General features: G+C 40.2%; 1 protein-coding gene across 1 annotated transcript in view; it reads right to left on the bottom strand.

Annotated features, from left to right (window-relative positions):
- Positions 1–863: 863 nt before the first annotated feature.
- MYOM1 (myomesin 1) overlaps positions 864–19,700 on the bottom strand; it is a 64,925-nt gene continuing 46,088 nt past the window's right edge. The window contains exons 24-36 of the mRNA XM_066562173.1: positions 16,135–16,271; positions 15,155–15,299; positions 14,560–14,619; positions 14,242–14,309; positions 13,552–13,665; positions 12,917–13,004; positions 12,172–12,210; positions 11,973–12,078; positions 9,997–10,160; positions 8,422–8,458; positions 8,084–8,106; positions 6,462–6,517; positions 864–1,829 (exon numbers count right to left, since the gene is read on the bottom strand). Coding sequence (XP_066418270.1) covers positions 1,557–1,829; positions 6,462–6,517; positions 8,084–8,106; positions 8,422–8,458; positions 9,997–10,160; positions 11,973–12,078; positions 12,172–12,210; positions 12,917–13,004; positions 13,552–13,665; positions 14,242–14,309; positions 14,560–14,619; positions 15,155–15,299; positions 16,135–16,271 — 1,310 coding nt within the window. The 3' untranslated portion in view covers positions 864–1,556. The remainder of the gene's footprint in view (positions 1,830–6,461; positions 6,518–8,083; positions 8,107–8,421; positions 8,459–9,996; positions 10,161–11,972; positions 12,079–12,171; positions 12,211–12,916; positions 13,005–13,551; positions 13,666–14,241; positions 14,310–14,559; positions 14,620–15,154; positions 15,300–16,134; positions 16,272–19,700) is intronic.

Raw genomic sequence — 19,700 nt, 5'->3', positions numbered from 1 at the left:
TTGAAGCAACTTATTACTCTAACTTTCAGGGACACATACATCGGCCAAAGCAAAGTAAAATAGAATCCAGCCTATTGTCTGGGAGGTGACCCACTTGTATTCCCTGCCTGTTCTGCCAAAAGGAGGGAGGCAGGAGGACAGAATTTTGAAAATGAAGTAGTAGAAATAAACTGTTGTCAAAATCCAATCACTATTAAAAATAATACTGAGTAATAAACATTGGTTATTGCAAAGAGCAGGTCATATTCTTGTTTGCACTCTGGAGGATGGAAGAGCTGTGACTCTGTTGTTTGTATGTTGTATGTCATGGGACAAAGATGGAGCCACCTGCATATCAAACTTGAATTGGCTTCATGTCCTACTAAGCAAAATTGTAACATAATTTTGCATTAGTCCTTCAAACTCAGGAAGCTTGCTCTATTTCAAATTACAGATCTTATCGTGATTATATCTTGAAATTTAAAAATTAATTCTTGTTACTGTTTTGCTGTTTTACTTAGCTGCTGTGACTAGATAATCTGAACTTTTTTTGGTAACAGATGTTGATTTTTCTATCTAACAAAATACTTACATATCACCCTTAAATCACAATTCATGCCCCCGGTGCATTGAAAAGCATAGGACTCCTCCTGTGACAGGATTTGCAAAAATACCTTGTTGACTTAAGGTGTGAAGCAGTGAAGGTCTGGACAGAGAGGTGTGAAGAGATGCCATTGTGGTTTTGTTGCAAACAGCAAAGAGAAGATTAACAGGGATCTAAAGGAAGCTGGAGGTAATTACAGTGGTGAAAGCATTAAGACACTAACATACTGTGCATAACTACATGAGCGGTGACTAATAAAACAAGACACAGTGAAACAAGCTTGTGATTGAAGGAAAGAAGTGAATTCAGTTTATTTGTGAACATAGAGCAGAGTTCATACACTTTTATATAGACACACACACACACATATTATCATCCTGGCCTCCTAAGCCTTATTTTCATTTATGTTACAGTACTGTTACCCTGTTTGGGCAGATTAAACAATATTTAGAGCTGTAAATGACACCCATATTAAGGCCTCACTAAATTAACACAGCAATACAAAGGGGCCTTAACAAAGACAAAAGGCAGCACTCATTTCTCTGTGATCTAACATTTATGTAGCTTTACCAAAGCTGGAACAAATGCTAACTCTGCTGCTCAAGTATGCCCCGATCTTTTTGATCTTTCCATCTACCTCATTAGTTGCTTCCACTGAAACAATTCTTGACCCTTTCCTTCCAGATGCTCCAGGAAGAGGATGAAATGGTGAGCATGTGTTTACAGACAGCATGCACTTGGCCTTGCTTAAAATGCTACAATTAGTTTCTGTGAAGTTAGCATTAAGAAAACATTCAGGAAAGGCCCTGTTTTCCCTGGCATAAATAAGTATATTAGAAGCAAATGTGAAGTGAATGGAAAAATCCAAGGCTGCCTGCTGAAACAGAAAGCCATTTACACACATGGATTATATCAGCCTAACATCCAAAATCTCCTCTGTACTTCTGTCTTCTATACTTAAATTTGTTTTATCCTACTGCTTTTTCTCTTGCTTAGACTCTCTCTCCTCCTCAGGTATGTACACACTTACAGTGACGTCGCTGGTCTCTGTACCGTACTTGTTCTTCACCACAATGCTGTATTTCCCAGAGTCTTGTGTGGACACAGTAGAAATGGAAAAGCTGACATTTTTTCCAGATTCAAACCTCAGGATGCAATTGGCATCTGATACAAATGACTTTTCATTCTTCAGCCATGAGACCTCTGGGGTGGGATCTCCCCAGACAGTGCAAGAAAGATTAAGTGCCTGCAGAAAAAGTACAAAGGAATTATGAGATTATGAGTCAGTGAACATTTGCTGTGTTTTTTGATGCCTGACTCTCCAAATATTCCAGCTTCCCATTTAGCTTCCTGCTTTTAGTAAAGGGATCCATACCATCATCAGTAATCAATAATTTATGTCACTCTTCTCTATCGTAAAGGAAAAGAAGGAACTCAGTTAATTCAAGAATGGATCTTCTTCTCAACTCTCATAATCTTAAGTAGAGGTTTCTCCATGCATATTTTTAATATAAAATTGGATATTATCTGCCTTTGTGTGTTAGACATGAAATGAGATTTTAATGAACTGTCAGATGATTTTGTTCACGTTAAACTCACTATATATATATATATATATATATATATATATATCCCATAAGTAAAGAAAGTGTGGCTGCCTTTATAGATAACTAAGAACAAAGTAGCCCTGGAATATTTTGTTTCATTTGAAATCTTTTTAAACTGTGCCCTGACAGCTCTTCTAACAGACTTGAAGAGTTTTATGCACTTCTGTAAAACTATATTTAACTGAAATCAAGACAGGCTTTACTCATTCTTTAGTGTTCATCTAAGTATTTCCCTTGGATGTTAATACTGTTCCTAAGGACTGAATTCAGTCCCATCAGCCTGTAGGAAGTATCTTCACTGCTAGAGAATCATCTTGTTGGAGAGGTCACTGGCAGCTTCTTGTACCTTCAGCAGGCTGCTGAGTCTCTTGGGCACACTCTGTACAGGCCTCCCATTTTTCTTGTCAGCTAATTAATTTTTGGGAGATATTGATACATGTAAATGATCCCCTCCTCCAGTCACCGTGCTATGGCAATCTTCTCAAAAATATTTGCAAAAGTGAGTCTCATGTAGAGAGTCAAATGTGAAAAAAGTTCACATGACAATTCAGTGGTACATAGGCCTTTCTCTGGAGCTTTATTTAGGAAGGAATTTATTTCTATATATGCCATTTAAAGGGGAATCTAACTGGACTGGAAATTGAAGAACTTTTACTGCAAAGAAAAGTCTTCGGTGCTTCATTAGGAATGGACCAAGTGATAATAAAGGAGTAGACAAGATTTCACTTGACTGGAATCAAGTATCTCTTCCAACCTTCCCTCCAACTCATTGCTTCTTATCCAGTAGTGTGATAGTGGAAGATGGGACAGAAGAGAAATGCCTAGAAGGCTGTTGAAATGAATGGATAGAAAAATTGACACCTCTATAAAAATGAGAGGTGTTGATATCTCTGAGAACAAAAAAAAAAAAAAAAATCCCCATGTGCCCAACCTGAGAATCAAAATGAGAGCAAAACGGAAGGGGAAATCTTTCCTATATCATCAGCAACATGCAATTCTTGGTACTGAAGGAGGGCAGGTTCCAAGTGAGAGGTGGTTATGGCATGGTGGAAATGGCCTCTATCTGATTTCCTGCAGCACCTACAGCTGGTGACCATGTGGGGCTGTTGACTCCCTTCTCTCGTAGCCCACTGGTGTGAATGTGGTTTTGGTTGCCATATCAGTCCATCTTTTTTAAAAACAAGTGGGAAATGAGGTTTTATGTTTCCCCCTCTTCCTTATCACTCTGGATACAAACATGCCCTCAGCCTTAGCCAGGCAATGCATATGGACCCCTTCAGGTGCTCAATATTTCATTATTGTCTTCTGATTCTCAGGCAAGCAAGAGCTGAGCACCAAGTGGCTCCAGCTGCCACTCAACCACAGTGCTAATGAGCTGGTGTCCATGTCCACACAGCTCCATTAGTGGCATTACTCAAAGCTGGGGTGTTTGAAGTGCTGTCATACTTCATAATTCAAAGAGATTCAAGCTGCAGCGATGATTCTTTTCTTCTTCTAAACCATTCCTTAAAATAGCTGCATTTTCCTTTACCTTGCATCACTAGCTCCTGTTTGATATGAGTGACTCTCTTAATGTTCCCAACTCTTTCTGTTTATTTTCCAGCTATTAATGTGCAGAGATGCATCTTCTAATTCACTATATAGATGGTGAGATCTTGGTTTTCTGGAAGGCAATTCCATACCCAAGGAGAAACAACTGCTCACTGTGACTGCACCTATCTGTTTCAGATTTCTGTTCTTTGGGCAAGAGATTGTCTTTGCTTATGTATATATTTATTACTCAACTGAAACACTTGATTATATTACTGTGTTCAACCTGATTATTATGGTAAAAAAAAGTGTGCCTTGTACTCCTGGGCCCAGGGCACTGAGGAATATCCACTTGAAGCAACCAGCAGCTGCAAGTCCAGACCCTTTGTGCCCCTCGCTACCTCTTCTGCCTTTTACTGCAGGTTATCATGAGTAGTGTAGTAGAGGTGGCAGCGAGAAGTGTGTCATTGTATTTCTTTGTAATTGAATCTTCTTTCACATTAGCACAGTGTCACAATTGTGGATGGTTTGGGGAGTGGATTGAAGCAGCTCAGTTAAGGAAATCAGCTCCCTTCCTCCAGCCTATCTGTGAGGATCTACACCCCTGGCAGAAGGGTAGAATAGTGAGCTGGTGGGAAGAAGGATGTTACATGTTACTTCTATGTCTGAAAGTACCTCTCAGAATCCTAAGCCTCTTCACTCATTTACAGGCCTTCATTAAAACAGCCACTTAGGTTAAGTTGCCCAGCTGGACACAAAACTTACGCTAGCATTCTCTGTCAGGTCAGATTCCTCCCTAATGTGAACTGACATTTAGCCTTTTCCAATTATACCACACTGCTGAGGAGCATTTATGTCTATCAGTGGAAGCCTCTTAGGCCATCTGGAATGCTATTTGATTAACACTTGGTAAACACTGGTTCATTCCTTCTCACCCATACCCTTCAGCTCACATATAAAAAGCCAATAAATGGCATTACAGTCACAATGTTAAGTTTAAATTTGAGATATGCATGTGCTTGGAAGTTCAATCTTGGGATACCAATCTGTTCATATAGGTCTGTGGTTATGGTGGCACTAGAATTCACAATCAAAGCTTGCCACACCTCTGCTACCTCATTTGCTGTTTTACAAAATCCTCAATGATTGTGCAATTTGCATGAGTTACACAACAGAGAATTGCATTCTTCTCTCTCCAGCATATATGCAAACAACAGACAGATGAGCCAACACCACCCAAACCAGCTCTGTTTTCCCTGATCACTCTGTGTCCTTCTCAAAATGATCCTCTACTGAATCAAGAAACGTGAGGTCAAGGATATTTGTCTCGAGATCTGGGAGTATTTCAGCCATGTATTCAAACGTTACAAATGTCCTTGCTGTCAAGGACAACATGAGTCTGGGTAAGATTTTGCAACTCATTTTTACAGACTCGTTTTATAAACACTGCACATTTTGTGTCAGTGAACTCATACACAATTTCATATCAACTTTCTTTTGTCTGAAAGCTTAAAACTGGTAAAGGTTTACACCCAAGTTTACACCCTGCCAAAGCATCATGAGAATCTCACCTCCAAGCACTGATTAGCTGAGACTCTGCTAATTCATTCTGTTCCTTTGTGTCTTCTATCTACAGTTACAATGTTCACATGAGTGCTTCTTACTTTACAGCATTTCTCAAACTGCTATATCTGTTAAAGAATTTTATTTTGTAATGTTAACATACTTGATTTTCCCAGAACTGCTGCAGTGTACTATCTTGTTGGCTATATCTCACGTTGTTAAGCGGTTCAGAATAAGATTTTAGATTCTTAACACTTCTGCTGAGCTTGTAATCAAATTCTTTTAACCCAGCTGACCTACTGACAGATAAAGCCAGAAATACCAGGGAGCTGCCTTACTGTCGTTGTCACATTGCAGGTTTTCAGTGACATTCACATGCCCTATTTCACTGTTTGAACACACTGTGAAGAGGAACTGGCTGGTGGCAGAGCAGCAGGAAGTGAAGAGCAGGCACTTCTTGGTCTCAGTACTATTAAACAGCAAGCTGTAGAAGCAGTGTGCTGGGAAAAAGTTGTGAGACTGATAACTCAGTTTCTGGGTCATCTGTTCTGTGCTCAAGCATCAGTGTTCCTCTGGGAGTGCCTTACCATAATCTTTCAGCTAAACTCTCCTAATATAATCCAGTATAACACCAGTGACTTATTTTGACTTCCTTCTCCTTTACCCTGAGGAAACAGAGAATTTTTTCTCCTATTGGCTGGATGAGAATTGAGTTATTGTCGTTTACTACTTTTACACCATTTAAAACCCAGCCTCTACAGGTGGCCAGCCTCTACTGGCCACATTGCAAAGAATTTAACTGCAGAAGGCATAGAATGACTGGCTCCCATGTGAAAAAAAGAGTTAAACTTTCCTGATACAAGAAAAAAAATATCAAACTGTGAAACCTGTGCATGAATTTTTAAAGAGCTGGTTATATAAGGAGTTTTAGTCCCAACTCACATTGTCATCTCACTTTTATCTAATTCTTAAGAAAAGACACTGCCCTGAATACATAAACCCATCTGTGCAAGTCCATTGAATTATGTACAGAAGGAAGAGGATGAATAAATAATGTAGCAGATTTTAAAGATGGCATCTTAAAAAAAAAAAGGGTGAATGTTTTGCCATCATTGAAAGGCATTCAAGCTGTTGGGATGTTTTGTAAAGTTAATTTTGCTTCAGTTAATTTACTGTACCTTGCCCTCCTGGATGGTGACAACATCGGGCAAACCTCCAAGTACCCGTGCACGATCTGGAAATAAAGAAGATTAATTTTCTTTAGTGTCTCCAAATCAACTGTGTGCCGAATCCTGTTTCTCTCCTAGTTCTTTCCTTTTGTCTTATTTATGTACAACTTGTCTCTGATATCTGTGCTAGCAGAGAACTATCCAGCATTTTTAGCACACCATTTGGACTTTAAAATATGTTTAATTCACAGCAAAAGATGTGTTAATAGTTGGTGTCAATCACTTACACAGACGAATTAAAGTACACGTGCAGTGTCCGGCAGACTTTGATATCAATTGAGTTTTAATTCTGAGTGCACAAAATGATTTATACTTTTGAGATCTGGTGCTCAAAATTTTTACTGTAGTAAACTAAAAACATTGGGTATCCAAAGGGAAATGAATGACACCTGGTAAAGTGCTGGAGACTGGCTTTTAATCTAGATCCAAAGACAGACTTCAGTCTCAGTGGCAACAATGAAGTTCCACCACTTGTGTGTAGCTGTGTGTAAATAAGACTGGTACCTGATTGATCTAGCTTTAAACTCAAGAGTCCCATAGTAGTTTTAGACAAATACAAATAAGCCAATCACATGCAGGCTTCAGTGCACTTCTCCTGGAATACGGATTTTGTTCATTACATGTCTGGGTGGAGCCTGGCGGAGGAAGGAAACGACTGCACAGAATGTTCCCCTCTAGTGTGCTCTGTAAAAGATGTGCTCTGGAGCCCAGAGATAACAGCCTTAGGAGAGCAGGAAAGGCACTGTGCTGTGACAGTGAACGTGCCAGTGCCTTACGGGCAGTCCAGGGTCAGAAAGAAAGGGCAGGGAAATCACTGACCCCTTTGCGCTGTCTCAGCCAGGACTTGTGGGGGTCACTGTTCATATCCAAGCCCTGCTCTATCTCTCTGCACATTTTTCTCAAATAACTTTTCAAATGCCAGTTCTGCCCTCAATTTTATGCAGGTCCGAAAGTCATTTGAAATGAATTTGAACAGTTCATTTTTCTATGGCTTCTTCTATAAGTAGGGAGGATGATGAGTTTAATAATTCAAGTTGAAGGCTAATAACTTACTCCTTAAGTAGTTAATACACACTTCTGTTTTATTTGCTCTGTTGGAATTGATATACAGGCAAAAGTGTGAGGAGCTTCTAAGCAATTCAAAAGCTACTGTTGCTTTCTTACCCATTTCTGTAAGTAATGCAGAGCCATTCGACGTTTTAGAGCATTCAAAATTAGCCCAATTATTTTCTCGATCTTTGAAAACAAAGAGACTTTTGTGCAGAGAACATGCATGAGAGATCCCAGCAATAAAGTTTATTTTTAGAGAAGGCTAACTGATACTGAGAACAGGAGCTTGGATGAGAAAAATCAACCTAACCCATAAGAATAATATGATTAGCTGCAAAAATGTTAAATCAACAAAGGGTCACTTACTTCTCCTTGGTGTAAGGACAAACTCGTTTTAGGATGAGCACATGCATATAAACATGCCTATATGCCCTCTCTTTCCCAACACACAACCTTCCTGGAGAGGAAGAAAAGCTTCATAAACAGTTTCTTGCTATCATTGTCAAAGAAGGCCTACTTACTTTTCTCTGCAATCGCAGCTTGCCTGGAGTTGAAAGAAACAAAGGGAAAGTCCAATTTCAGTTAAGGTTTACTTAGAGTGATTAAAAAATAGATTATCTTTTTAACTGCTTTTAATCCATTAAGGAAAATCTCTCTCATAGCTTGGCAATAGAGCTTTTTCTTTGCTACCTGACTGTTATATAAGAATTGTACCAAAGAAGTCACATGCCAAACTCCTACGGGCTTCTGTATGACTAGGACTTGTTTCATAAGATAAAGTTATCTCCAGCACAAAACAAACAAATACTGTTATTATTTTATGGCTGCCATTACTGTATTTAAATGGCATAATACTTACTTTAGTCTCTGGAACTCAGCAAAGGCTTCATCAAAGGCTTTGTAGAGAGGAAAAAAGTACATTTAGAGAGAAATAATCACACAAGTTTAAACTTAAAATTAATAAATAAATTTAAAATGTAGATGTAATAAATTTAAAATGTAAAATTTAAAATGCATGCATGTGTACTGTACAAACACTAAAATGCTGAATGGTTTGACTGATAAAGGCCATCTGGTAAATGGCAGCTATTATATGTACATATGAATGCATAAACACACTTTTTTCTTCCAGAAATCAGGCTTTAAGACAGAGGTCAAGAAAGTAGTAGCTGAAGTAATTTCACAAAAGAGAGAAAGAAATGCACAATACATCACCTAAATGAGGGATTGTGACAGTGACCCTCCAAACTTTTTATATTGTACATCCCTATATAAAATTATTTTGAGCATGCACTCCCTATATATAAATTTATTTATAGATTATGTAGAAGTAAACAAGTGAAGTACACTTGGTCATCTTGCACACACACTTCAGAGACCACTGGGTTATGGAATACAAAAGAGATGATTTTCCAAGGTTTTTTCACATCTGCTTGAAGCATCACACTGATGGCTACGAGCAAAGCAAACAACAAATTGTTGTCTCCTTTGTAAATTCAGGCTAAGCTGCCATCATGGGGGAGGTCAACCTCTCCTACTTTGAAAGGGAAGAAGAAAATGTCTTTTCCTAGAAAGTGGAGATACAGTACAGAAGGAGCAGCATGGAGATGATTAAAATGTTATCACCCTTAAACAGAGCTTGCAAACAAAAAGTGAAGTTTTAGGCATGGGAACAGCTGGAAATGGAAAGAGCAGTTTGGAAGGAGTTAATCTGTTCTCTAGGATCTGAGAGGTCTCTCAGAGTAAAAGCTTCCAACAGTCAATCTAAATTTTTCCCCTAACAGTCCTTCCTCATGCTGATGAGAGGTCTTGGCATCTCTGAAGAATGAGGAGTTTTATTACACCCATCAAAGAAATAGGGTAGGAAAGTATCAGAACAAACTCGTCCCTCACTTCCTCCTGGAAATATTCCTTGGAAGAGAGACACACAGAAGGCATTCAGTGCTACAACTCATATTTAAAACTGCCAATCAATGCCAGCAACACAAGTGGTTTTGTAAAATAGCTCAGAAACTGGGCTGGCATCTCAGTAGGCAGACTGTAAGTGGGTATTTAGATTAGGAAAAAGTGGTTTGTATTTTATTTGAGAGCACAGGTTGGGGAAAACAAATGGTGTGGTCTGGGGAGAACAAATCACATAATCACAGAGTAAGCTGAGTTGGAAGGAACCCACAGGGATCATCAAGTCCAACTCCCAATCCCACCCAGCACCATCCCCTAGAGCTGCATTGTATGCCTGAGAGTATTGTCCAAAAATGCTGCTTAACTCTGTCAGGCTTGTTGACACAGTCCCTACAAAAAAAGCCAGACTGGTGGGTGCACACACAGACCCCAAAGGGTGACAGGTCTGTGGCAAGATGCTGCTGTAGATGCTGCCACACTGCCACAGCACACTGCCCACACAGAAATGATGCTAGCAGAGGGAATGGCCTACCTTGTCCAGAAAGATCCACTGTCTTTTTGTGCGTTGTGCTGCCATCAAAGAGTTCCATTATGTATTTGCCTTTGTCCTGTGGAGTTGGCTCATTGATCTGCAACCAGATCTGCTCCCCGGTGACACCAGTCCTCATCCGGTCCGTGAACTTAATCTGGGTATCACTGAAAAGCACAAAACAATGTTACCTTTTGGTTTTACTGCAGTATTAAAAGGGGTTTGCTCATGTTGAGCCACTGAGCACACCTGGAGTTACTAAATGATTTCCAAGACACTATGGTATGCCACCATATTCTGAAACCTTTGAGGTCAAACCCTTGCTAGTGTTGTGAGCCAGCTGGGCAGAATCAGTGTCACAGCCTTTCACTGTTCAAGGTCCAGCTATCCTCAGAGCTTGCAGAAGAATTATGCATCTCAGTCTGCAACCTGAGCCATAGAAAAGCTGTACAAGTCTAAAAACCAGATCTCTGAAGGGTAGCCCAGGCATCCACAAATGTTGCTGGTCTCTTTTTAGCATTTCTGCTTGGGCAAAACAAAAGTATACAGGGCTGTGTCTACAAAAAAAACCCCACTTTTGTCAGAAATGGTGTTTGCCCATCTGGAATGATTTCTGATGCTCTACTATGTTTGGAATTTAAACACGCTTTGACATAAGCATATCTTCTTCCATTAAAACAACAGAAAACAAAAGAAAAAACAAAAAAACCCAACAGCCCCCTCCCTCACCCCCCAAAATCAATTTCTTAGCTTTCTAGCTAAGCAGTTAATTTCCCTGGATGAGGCAAAAGATATTTGCCAAATAAGCTACTCATTTCCTTGTTATCTTTAAACTGATAACTTTGAATGCACTGGAGGGAAAAAAAACCACCTAGATTAATTTGACATGCTTCAAGATGAAACAAGTTTCTAAAAATGAAATGGAGAAAGAGAGAGAGGGGGGAAAAATCCCTACAATACTTAATATTCTCTTGGACTTATTTGAAATACTTGGGACTTTTGATGACACCAGGTCAGAATGAGTGCCAAGAAACAAGAAGGCCTCCAATGGCTTTCATTTCTCTGACAGGGTGCTGGTTAACATCAGTGTCAATAATTACAGCAAGCCTGGTACAGCACATCCTGGGTATTCTGTGCCTCATTTACATGAGTTTTACTGAGAAATCAGTAATTCAGGTTCCATCATACAGACTAACTACTACCATGTCCACAGGAAGTGAAACAGCAAAAATAGTAATAATGGATTTGAAGTGATCTAAGTTGTTTACTTCTCTTATTTACTTCTCTAGGTTTTCCAGTGCAAGCTGTTTGTGCGGGCTGAGAACTCAAAGCTGTCTCATAGATTTGGATGTGCAACTCCCATTAATTTTATGGGGAGCTGGGCATTCAAATTCTTTTTTGAAATCTCAGTTCTTCTGTCTATCTTGGTTACGTTTGTAGTGCCTGCAGGAGGGGCTGTCTGGATTTTACTGCCTCAGGCACATGCTGGAATTTGCTTTGCCTCCTAAAAATGAAGCCATGCATTAAGAGGATATGCCTGCTTGTCCCAGATTCACTGAACTGTGGCTTCTAGACAAGCAGACCTCCAGGGCAGGTATCTCTGAACCTGTGGTGCTGGCCTCTTTTGAGGCCTGACGGTCTCTTGGGTTATATTTGCATCACTCCATAAAACTGAGTCAGGGAAAGATGCAGCTCCCACTGGGGAGGTGGGAAGTGCTCTGAAGCAGCTCCATCCTGCTGGCATCCTGTGGCATGGGACTGTCTTTCATGAGAGAAACAACAAGAGGGCCTGGAACCACCACACCTGACTCTCATACTGATTTCCTGTGAATGTAATTGACTGAAACAAACTCATATGAGATAAGGACTCATGGGAGAGGAGGGGAAACCTGGGCCTCATCTCTCCTGCAAATCCAGGTTCTTTCTGGATCTATGAAACCAAAATTGCACTGGGTTTTGCAAAGCTCTTGTGTACTTACTTGTGCACCCAGCCTACTCTCAAATCTTCTACATAGTAAGTAACATAGGAGTACAGTCTGATACCCTCAGCTGTGCTCTGGATTTTCAGGTCTGTTGCAGATAAAGCTGAAAGAAGAGCACATGGTTTTATGCAGCCATACAGCCATTCATTGAGTCCCACAATGAGTCATTCATTTGAAAAAAGAATTAAGCGCTTACCAATCCTTCTGCATACTTCATTCATCAGATCTGCAAAAGCTGTGGAAATAAAATCCAGAGACTAAGACTCTGTGTCTGCAGTTCAAGCACAGTCAACAGTAGGACAAGTACTGGCTCTGAAATATTTTCCCCAGAAGGTTTGAAAAACCAGTCTTTGAAAAAGCTACCTTTTCAAGCACATTGGAAATCTGAGTAATGCAGAAATTTAGCCTGTTATTTTACAGTTTCCAGACTTTATTTAAGTGCAGCCTTGATGAATACTGCTGAACAAGACAATGTTATATTTATTTTTTTTTTTTTGTAAATGACACTGCTCAGCTGGAATGCTAACCCATTTATATACATTCTAATGGATAGAAGTGGAATGTTAAGAACATAGTAATCACAGCAAGTGGAAAGGCCTCTAAGTAATTGACAAAATATAATAAAAATATTTTTAAATTATCTAGTTATGTAATTTTTTTTCTGTACTTGTAGGTTTATTTATATAGCCCCCTGAGGAAATCTGTTGTAATTTTGCTTAGTGGTAATCACTGTATGCTCCCAAAATTATACAGAATCCAGAAGCAATAAGCTGTATTCAAATGTTATTTGAACTGAAAAATCTCAATTTTTCTAATCAGATGGTCTTGTATGCATGAGGAACAAAGGCACAGGAAGGCAACATGTGCAGATGCCTGTATTACCCTGAACCCACTTCAGTCCTGGTATCTGCTGGTGTGGCTGAGCACAGCCAGACTCTGACCTGTGTCCTTGAGCTTCAGCTCACTGGAGTCCTTTCCTCTGTCGTCCTTCAGAATGACTTCATATGTGCCAGCATCTTTCTTAGAAAACTGCAATATTGTAATGATAAAACCAGTTTTCAGAACCAGTACTGTAGAAAAATATAGATTTTACTTGTGAACCCAGCAGATATCCTGTCCCTGTCCCCAGCAGGTACCCAGTGCCCCCCAGCTGCCCTACCCCTGGCTGGGGTGCTGGGATGGGCTTTGGCAGGAAGGCCTGGTATGCAGGACCTTGTCCTAGCCCAGATCTGCTGCAAGGCTGGGTATGAACCAGACCCCTCTGGTGACTCTGAAAGCCTGAGTGACAAGCACTTTCCAAATGCTATTCAGAATGGAAATGTGGTCTCAATCTGTTGCTAAATTGACATGCAAAGGAAGTGACAAGCTTATTATCTCTTCTGTCATCATTTCCTGAAAATCTGAACAAGCAGTTACAGACAGACATTTGCTTTAGTGAAAACACAGACGCCTTGTGAGCTTTTCCATTTTTAAAACCCACTTCCTTTTTCAATTGTTCTGCTGGAGTACCAGATTAGATCATATAACTCATCTGAACTCTAATTTCAACTGAAGGCTAGTGAAGACAGTCACTCACCTCTGATATCAGCAGAGTACACACACCATCCTTAAAGTCATGTTCTTCATCTACCATTATCTCCCTGTCATCTTTGTACCACACAATGTGTGTTTCCTTCTTAATATTAGCCACCTAAAATGGATGAAAACCACACTGCAATTATTCACTTCATCTGAGCCAGGGGAGCTCAGTGTTGTAATTTGGGTTAGCTTGTTCCGTGGGTTAGTGTGTTCAGGTCTCTCACAGAGGAACAGCAAGCTTTACAACCTGATTGCAGTGAGTTACTGCAGGCCTCCATTTTAAAATGTGGGAGGCAAGAGGGAAAACAACCGGGATGCAAACAGAGAGAAAAGGAGACCAGGCAATGAGTTGATCCTGCCCAGGGAATTTCTACATGCATAAGCAGGCCAAAAATGAATTAGTCCCTGGATTTACAAAGATTTGTCAATCCTTTTCAGCTGCCTTTCTGAGTGGGTGGCTGATAGACCTGAAGAAAGAAATTCAAGCTATTTTCCAACATATTTTGTTGCATGCAATGAGCTGTTGCCTCAGCAGGATTAACCTTCAGAGGCTCTGTCACTGTCCAACATGCAGCTGGGAGTACAAAAGCAAAGGGCATCTCTTTAGTCCCTTCCCAACCCTCTAGGTAGTGGTAGTTCAGTGTGGTGTGCTCTGAATATTGTACTCAGGGTTTTCCTTTCCCCTTACCTTACATTTCAACATCACATTACACTCATCAGTAACTTCCCATCCCAGTTTATCCACGAAATGAGGACCTGTTTGAAATTACAGAAATATTTTTAAAGGTCACATCAATGGTATTCATGAAGCAAAATGAAAGACGGATGTGTTTTACTTGACAAGAATTCTGTTGTATTTTATTTGGTTTTATTTTTCCTATTTCTGCTTCAGAAGTACCCACGTAACACAACAAAACCAATGTATTTCAAGTGAACATATATAACTATAAACAAACTCTTAACAGACTAACACATATGTAATACTTATAAGTATTTGTATTATCACCTTGTTTCCTGTGCCACTCTTTTCTCTGGAAATCTGCTTCATCCTGTAGCTTCTTGAATACTAGGAATTAAAACCAGTAAGAAATACAAGGTTAAACTTCATGTGCCATTTGTACAATGCTGAATGTCACTGTAACAGTTCAGTCTAACTCTGTCCCTTGGATGCCAGTGAGAAGCTGGCCATAGGATCAGGTTTTCACTGGACATTCCAGAGCATCAGAAGCTGATTATGGCTAACTCAACTTCCCTAGATGTGCAATCCCCAATCATGCAGCTCCTGGTAGGAAGGCAAATGAGAGGCATCAGAGTCAGCAGCTGCTTGAGCTCTAACAGGTGCAGCTACTTGTTCCCAGCTGAATGGGCTTTTTATATGGGAAATTTTCATTCCACCCATAGGAAAGCAAACCACGACATGCTGCAGTATTTTACATTTCTGTAACAATTCCTGTTTCTCCCATCACTTTAAAAATTTCAGTTCACACACACGCCCTGTCCTGTAGGAGGCAGGCAAAATTGTGACATAAAAAACCTGGAAGATCCGTTGGTGTTGAAAACTGTGAAAAGCCAGCCCACTGCATAATACAGATTTAGCCTACCATCACCAATGAGGACAAGACTAGATTGATTGGTTGCTTTTCCATCCTGCAGCTGGAACGTGTAAGTGCCTTCATCCTTTTCCTCAAGTTTGTCCATAATCATTTCAACAAGGCCAGTATTCTTGTCCACCTTCATTTTATATTTCTGCAGGAGTGGAAAGTAAATCAACAATTCATACATGTCAGAGACAGAAAATATTTGTGAACTGTTATAATGGCCTCTTTAGGAGAAACTTTGTTTTCTTTATTTGGAGTCCCACTTCTTCAGATTCCCATTTGTACAGATCACCATCCTATTCTAGACTCACTGTCTCTAGCTCCACCTCCAAATGTACAACCAAATAAATAAATCTGTTTATTTACTGAGGCTGTACAAGCACATGTCATGCCTGTTGCACAGTGAGTACTATATTCTTTTTCATTAGAATAGTTTAGATTTGCATCTCTTCAGAATAATGCTTTCTTTGAGGGTGATTATACTGTACAAGGTTGTGTCTGGAATGCTCCATCTCTACCTTCTATCTGATATCAGTGTTGCAACAAAATCATGCCATGTCCCTTCTTTGGGGTGCAACAAGATCTGCAGCTGGAAACAAACACTTGGGAATTGTTCTGTGATGTAATAAATTCCTTCAAACCACAAACAGAGGTGAGGACAATGGTATTCTAGGGCTATAGATGAAGGAGATGGAGGAGTCTGGGCAATTGCAGTGATCCCTTGAAATCAAAGTTAATAGAACAGGTGGTATTCACAAAAGTGGCAGGAAGGCATATAACTTCCCTTAATAAAATGCATCCAGTAGAATTCATCTGGACCTCAGAACTATGGATAAAATCTTTCTAATCATGCTTTCCATGACATATGCTATTTCTCATGAAAGTTCATCAGAGTGGAACACTAGTTGGAAGTCTACTAGAGACACTAATCATCATTGATACTCATGAAAATGCAAACACATGTAAGCAGTGAAAAGCCTTACCTCTCCATTGAAAATCTCCTTATCATTAAACACAAAATTGGCCTTTGCATTGCCAGACAGTTTTTCAGCTTGCAGCCAGAATCTCACTTCTCCTTTTTCCAAGATTTCCACTGCCAACTCAGAGATAAGTGGAACAGCTACAAGAAGAAAGAAAGGAATGATGCCTATTTTGCCTGTGCCCCAACAACTATTGTCTGCTACAACCAGAAAGCCACTTAATCCTTCCATACTCAAATACTGTATGCAAGGTAACTAGCTCATAACAGATCTTCACATAGACAGAATGCCTCTCCACCCACATATACCCAGAATGACAGATGAGATTTAGTCTTTTGATCCTTCAATCACAAGGTCTGACCAAACTGAAAGTGTTCAAGATTTGATTTATGCTCCATTCTAAAACAAGGCTATTTCAAATGCAAACTGCAAGTATCTGTGCAGCATTATGTGAGTCTGTATGCTGCAAACCCATGTTTAATGAGTTGTCTAATAATATTACTGTAAGACAGTGAAGTGACTCAGAGGGAAAAAAGCAAAACAAAGCACAAAAAATCTCCAAGCACAAAGCAAGATCAGAAAGTCAGCTGCTGAGCTGTATGTTGGGAGATTTTTGAAAACACTCTGATCTTCTCCTGAGTGGAACCTCCATCTCCAGAATTCACTAAATATCCCAACATGTCCTCAGTCTCCCCAGTACATTTTGTTTTCTTATGAGTAACCGAAACCCCCACATATAAACCAAGTGTGTCAACAGGGAAAAAAAATGTAAAAATCATGTACTATACCATAGGTAACTCTTTTTTAGTTAGCTAGTTCCTGTTAGTAACAGTCCTCAGCTTGGTTTCACTTTAACTTTTCTTTAAGACACCATAATCAGCAACATGAAGCACGAGGTGTTAGACTCTGACATTGGGGCATTTTGCTCATCTCACTGACTTCTGTCATGTTATCTGTCTTGGTGGATGTGCAGATTCTCAGTAAAAATCATACTCTCAGCATTATATGTGCTGCTGTTTGTGAACTCTCCCCCAGGCTCCACTTTCTCAGTAGTGTGAAGTCTGTGTTGCTAGGGTGTAGCACCTGAGGACAGTGCACAAACACGTTGCAAAACACATGATGATACAGTCATCATGTGTGTGAAGACACTCCCAGGGCAGGCTGGTTTCTTTAGCTCAGTGTATGCAGAGGCTCAGTTGCAGCAGGACAGGACTGGGACCAAAGTAAGTCTGGTTCCTCTCATCCTGCTATTTGCTCCATTCTAAATGACTGGGGTGCCTTCTGGAGCACAGCTGCCACCCCACCCCACCGCCAAACAGACTTAGGGGGTGAGGACCCCTCAGCTCTTCCTTTGCCACACTCACTCCTTCTCCCTCCCATACCCCACACCCACGGGTGTGCTCTCAGTGCCTGAGTGGCACGGGGTCTGCCTCTGATAGAAACAAAGCTCCTGGGAGGTAAGGCAACAATCACCAGGAAACAAAGAGAATTATGGAAAAGGCACATGCTTAACCAGAGAGGGAAATGCCTGGAGCCTGGAAGGGCAGCATTGCCATGAGGGAGTGGGGCAAAGACAACCCCATGGAAGTGTGTCCCTGCTGTGCAAATGGTCCATGTGAGCCTTCCTCACCCAGCACATCACTGTGCGTGTAAGAAACAGAAAGAATCTCAGGGCTTGCATAATTTCTTAAAACAAAGCAACTGAAATGCTGCAGGAAGCAAGTGGGAGTGTGAATAGACTTCAGGCTGCACTGCTTTTGTCTCACTGTCAGCTCTACAGAAATTTTAAACCCCCACTTGGCTTGCCTGTTATTAACTAAGAATATCTTAGTCTAACGTGGAAGAGAGAAAAGTATCTCGGCAGCTGTTCAATAAATGGCTGAAAGGATGCAAAAGGATTCTTTTTTGGAGAAAAGTCTGATCACTGCTCAGCCTAAAGGAACTGGACAAATTCGCCTTAAAGTCTGCCATGAGCAGAAGTCTTATTTAAAATATTTCCATAAGCACTGATAGCTATTTTAGGCATTTTCCAGTGGTTTTACATCCTATTTGTATAGCATTACAAATTACTGGCAGCACTTGACAGGCAGCCCTTGGGCAATTGCTAAATGGAGGAGTTGGAGAGTTTCTTTTTGCCTCGTACCAACATACTGTCGCACCCATATGTGGCTGTGTTCTGTAAGGCTCTTATTCAAGCCATCCATTTTCCCATGGAGTTACTGGCTGCATGTGTTTCTAAGCAGAAGTTCCATTAATTGCTGCTCAGAAGCACAAACAGCTGAATCTCAAACCCTGGTTGTAATATATATTTTCTTGAAGGGTACACCAGGGCCCAGAGTGGCCAAAGCATATGAGACAGTTTCCTCCTTAAGGATACTTTCTGCAGTGATCTCCCTTTTCTGCCTGTGCCTTCTGGGAGCTCATGCACAGTTATATCTGTGCTGTTACCTGACACAGTGCAAAAAAAATTGATCTGATGTGTGCTCTGAGCAGCTTATTTTGTGACATTGGTAGTGAACACAAAGCATGGAAGTGTCCTTAAGAAGGGAAGCGTCAGGGCAAGTAAGGTCATGAGACAGCAGCAAGGTTTTGTGATGACCGACTTGTGGTGTGAAAATATAATTAGGAGAAGATAATTGGGAGGAGCAGGAGTAAACAAAGGTCTGTTTGGGCTGTCATTAAGCTATCAAAAGGTGATACAGTATGTTGAGAAGAGTAGAGCTGATGAGAAAAAGACGAAGAAGGAAATGAGAGAGATGATGTAGGCAAAAAGGCCATTTCTGTAGCCAAGGATTGGCTGGGCTGAGAGGTGCAATGTGGGCTGAGTTGGAAGAGGTGCCAGCAGTGCATGCACTCAGCTGAAGATTTTAAAATGCAGGCAAGAGTTTTAGTGCCTGGAATGAAAAAGAAGAGAATATAGTGGGAGATGAGACCAGGTTTAGGTCTCATCTTGTTGTGTGCATTAAGATTCATTATGTAATCCAATATTTCCCCCCCCTTTATTCAAGTAATATTCCAATAAAAATAACCAAGTCATGCTATTACCAGGGTATCATAAATGTCTGTGGAAATGACAAAAATATCATCCCAAGAGTAGAAAGCATGTTCAAATTTTGTCAAATGTTCCAGGAAAGAGGGAGAGAATGAATTTCAGCAGGAAAATTCTGTACATATAGATCATTACAGCTGAGTTTACTACACTTGCCAAATTTGTTAACCCTAAATTTAACTTGTGTTAATTTTGGCTGGAGTAAAATTAGAGAATCTTTCAAATTCTGGTTTTCAAATCAGGTCATGCATGCTGAGTAAGTATTAAAGCCTGTTCTGCAGAAGAAGCAAAGCCAGTATGATAGTTATTTTCCAGCTGTTATACAGACTTATTTTATAGACCAATAGTCTGCAATAGTTTGGGAAGAACATCAATAATATACAAATGTACTGAAAGAGGGAGAGAAAAAAAAGAATTTTAATTTTTTCAATGCAAATCCATGTCACTTGAAATTACTGTAGTAACCTCCTTACCTGATGGTGGCAGGAGGTTTGTAACCATAGACTCACAGAATGGTTTG

Source organism: Molothrus aeneus, chromosome 1, assembly GCF_037042795.1.
Source record: "Molothrus aeneus isolate 106 chromosome 1, BPBGC_Maene_1.0, whole genome shotgun sequence".
Taxonomy (NCBI): domain Eukaryota; kingdom Metazoa; phylum Chordata; class Aves; order Passeriformes; family Icteridae; genus Molothrus; species Molothrus aeneus.
Note: the sequence above shows the minus strand (reverse complement) of the source record. Positions and strands in the feature narration are given on the sequence as shown.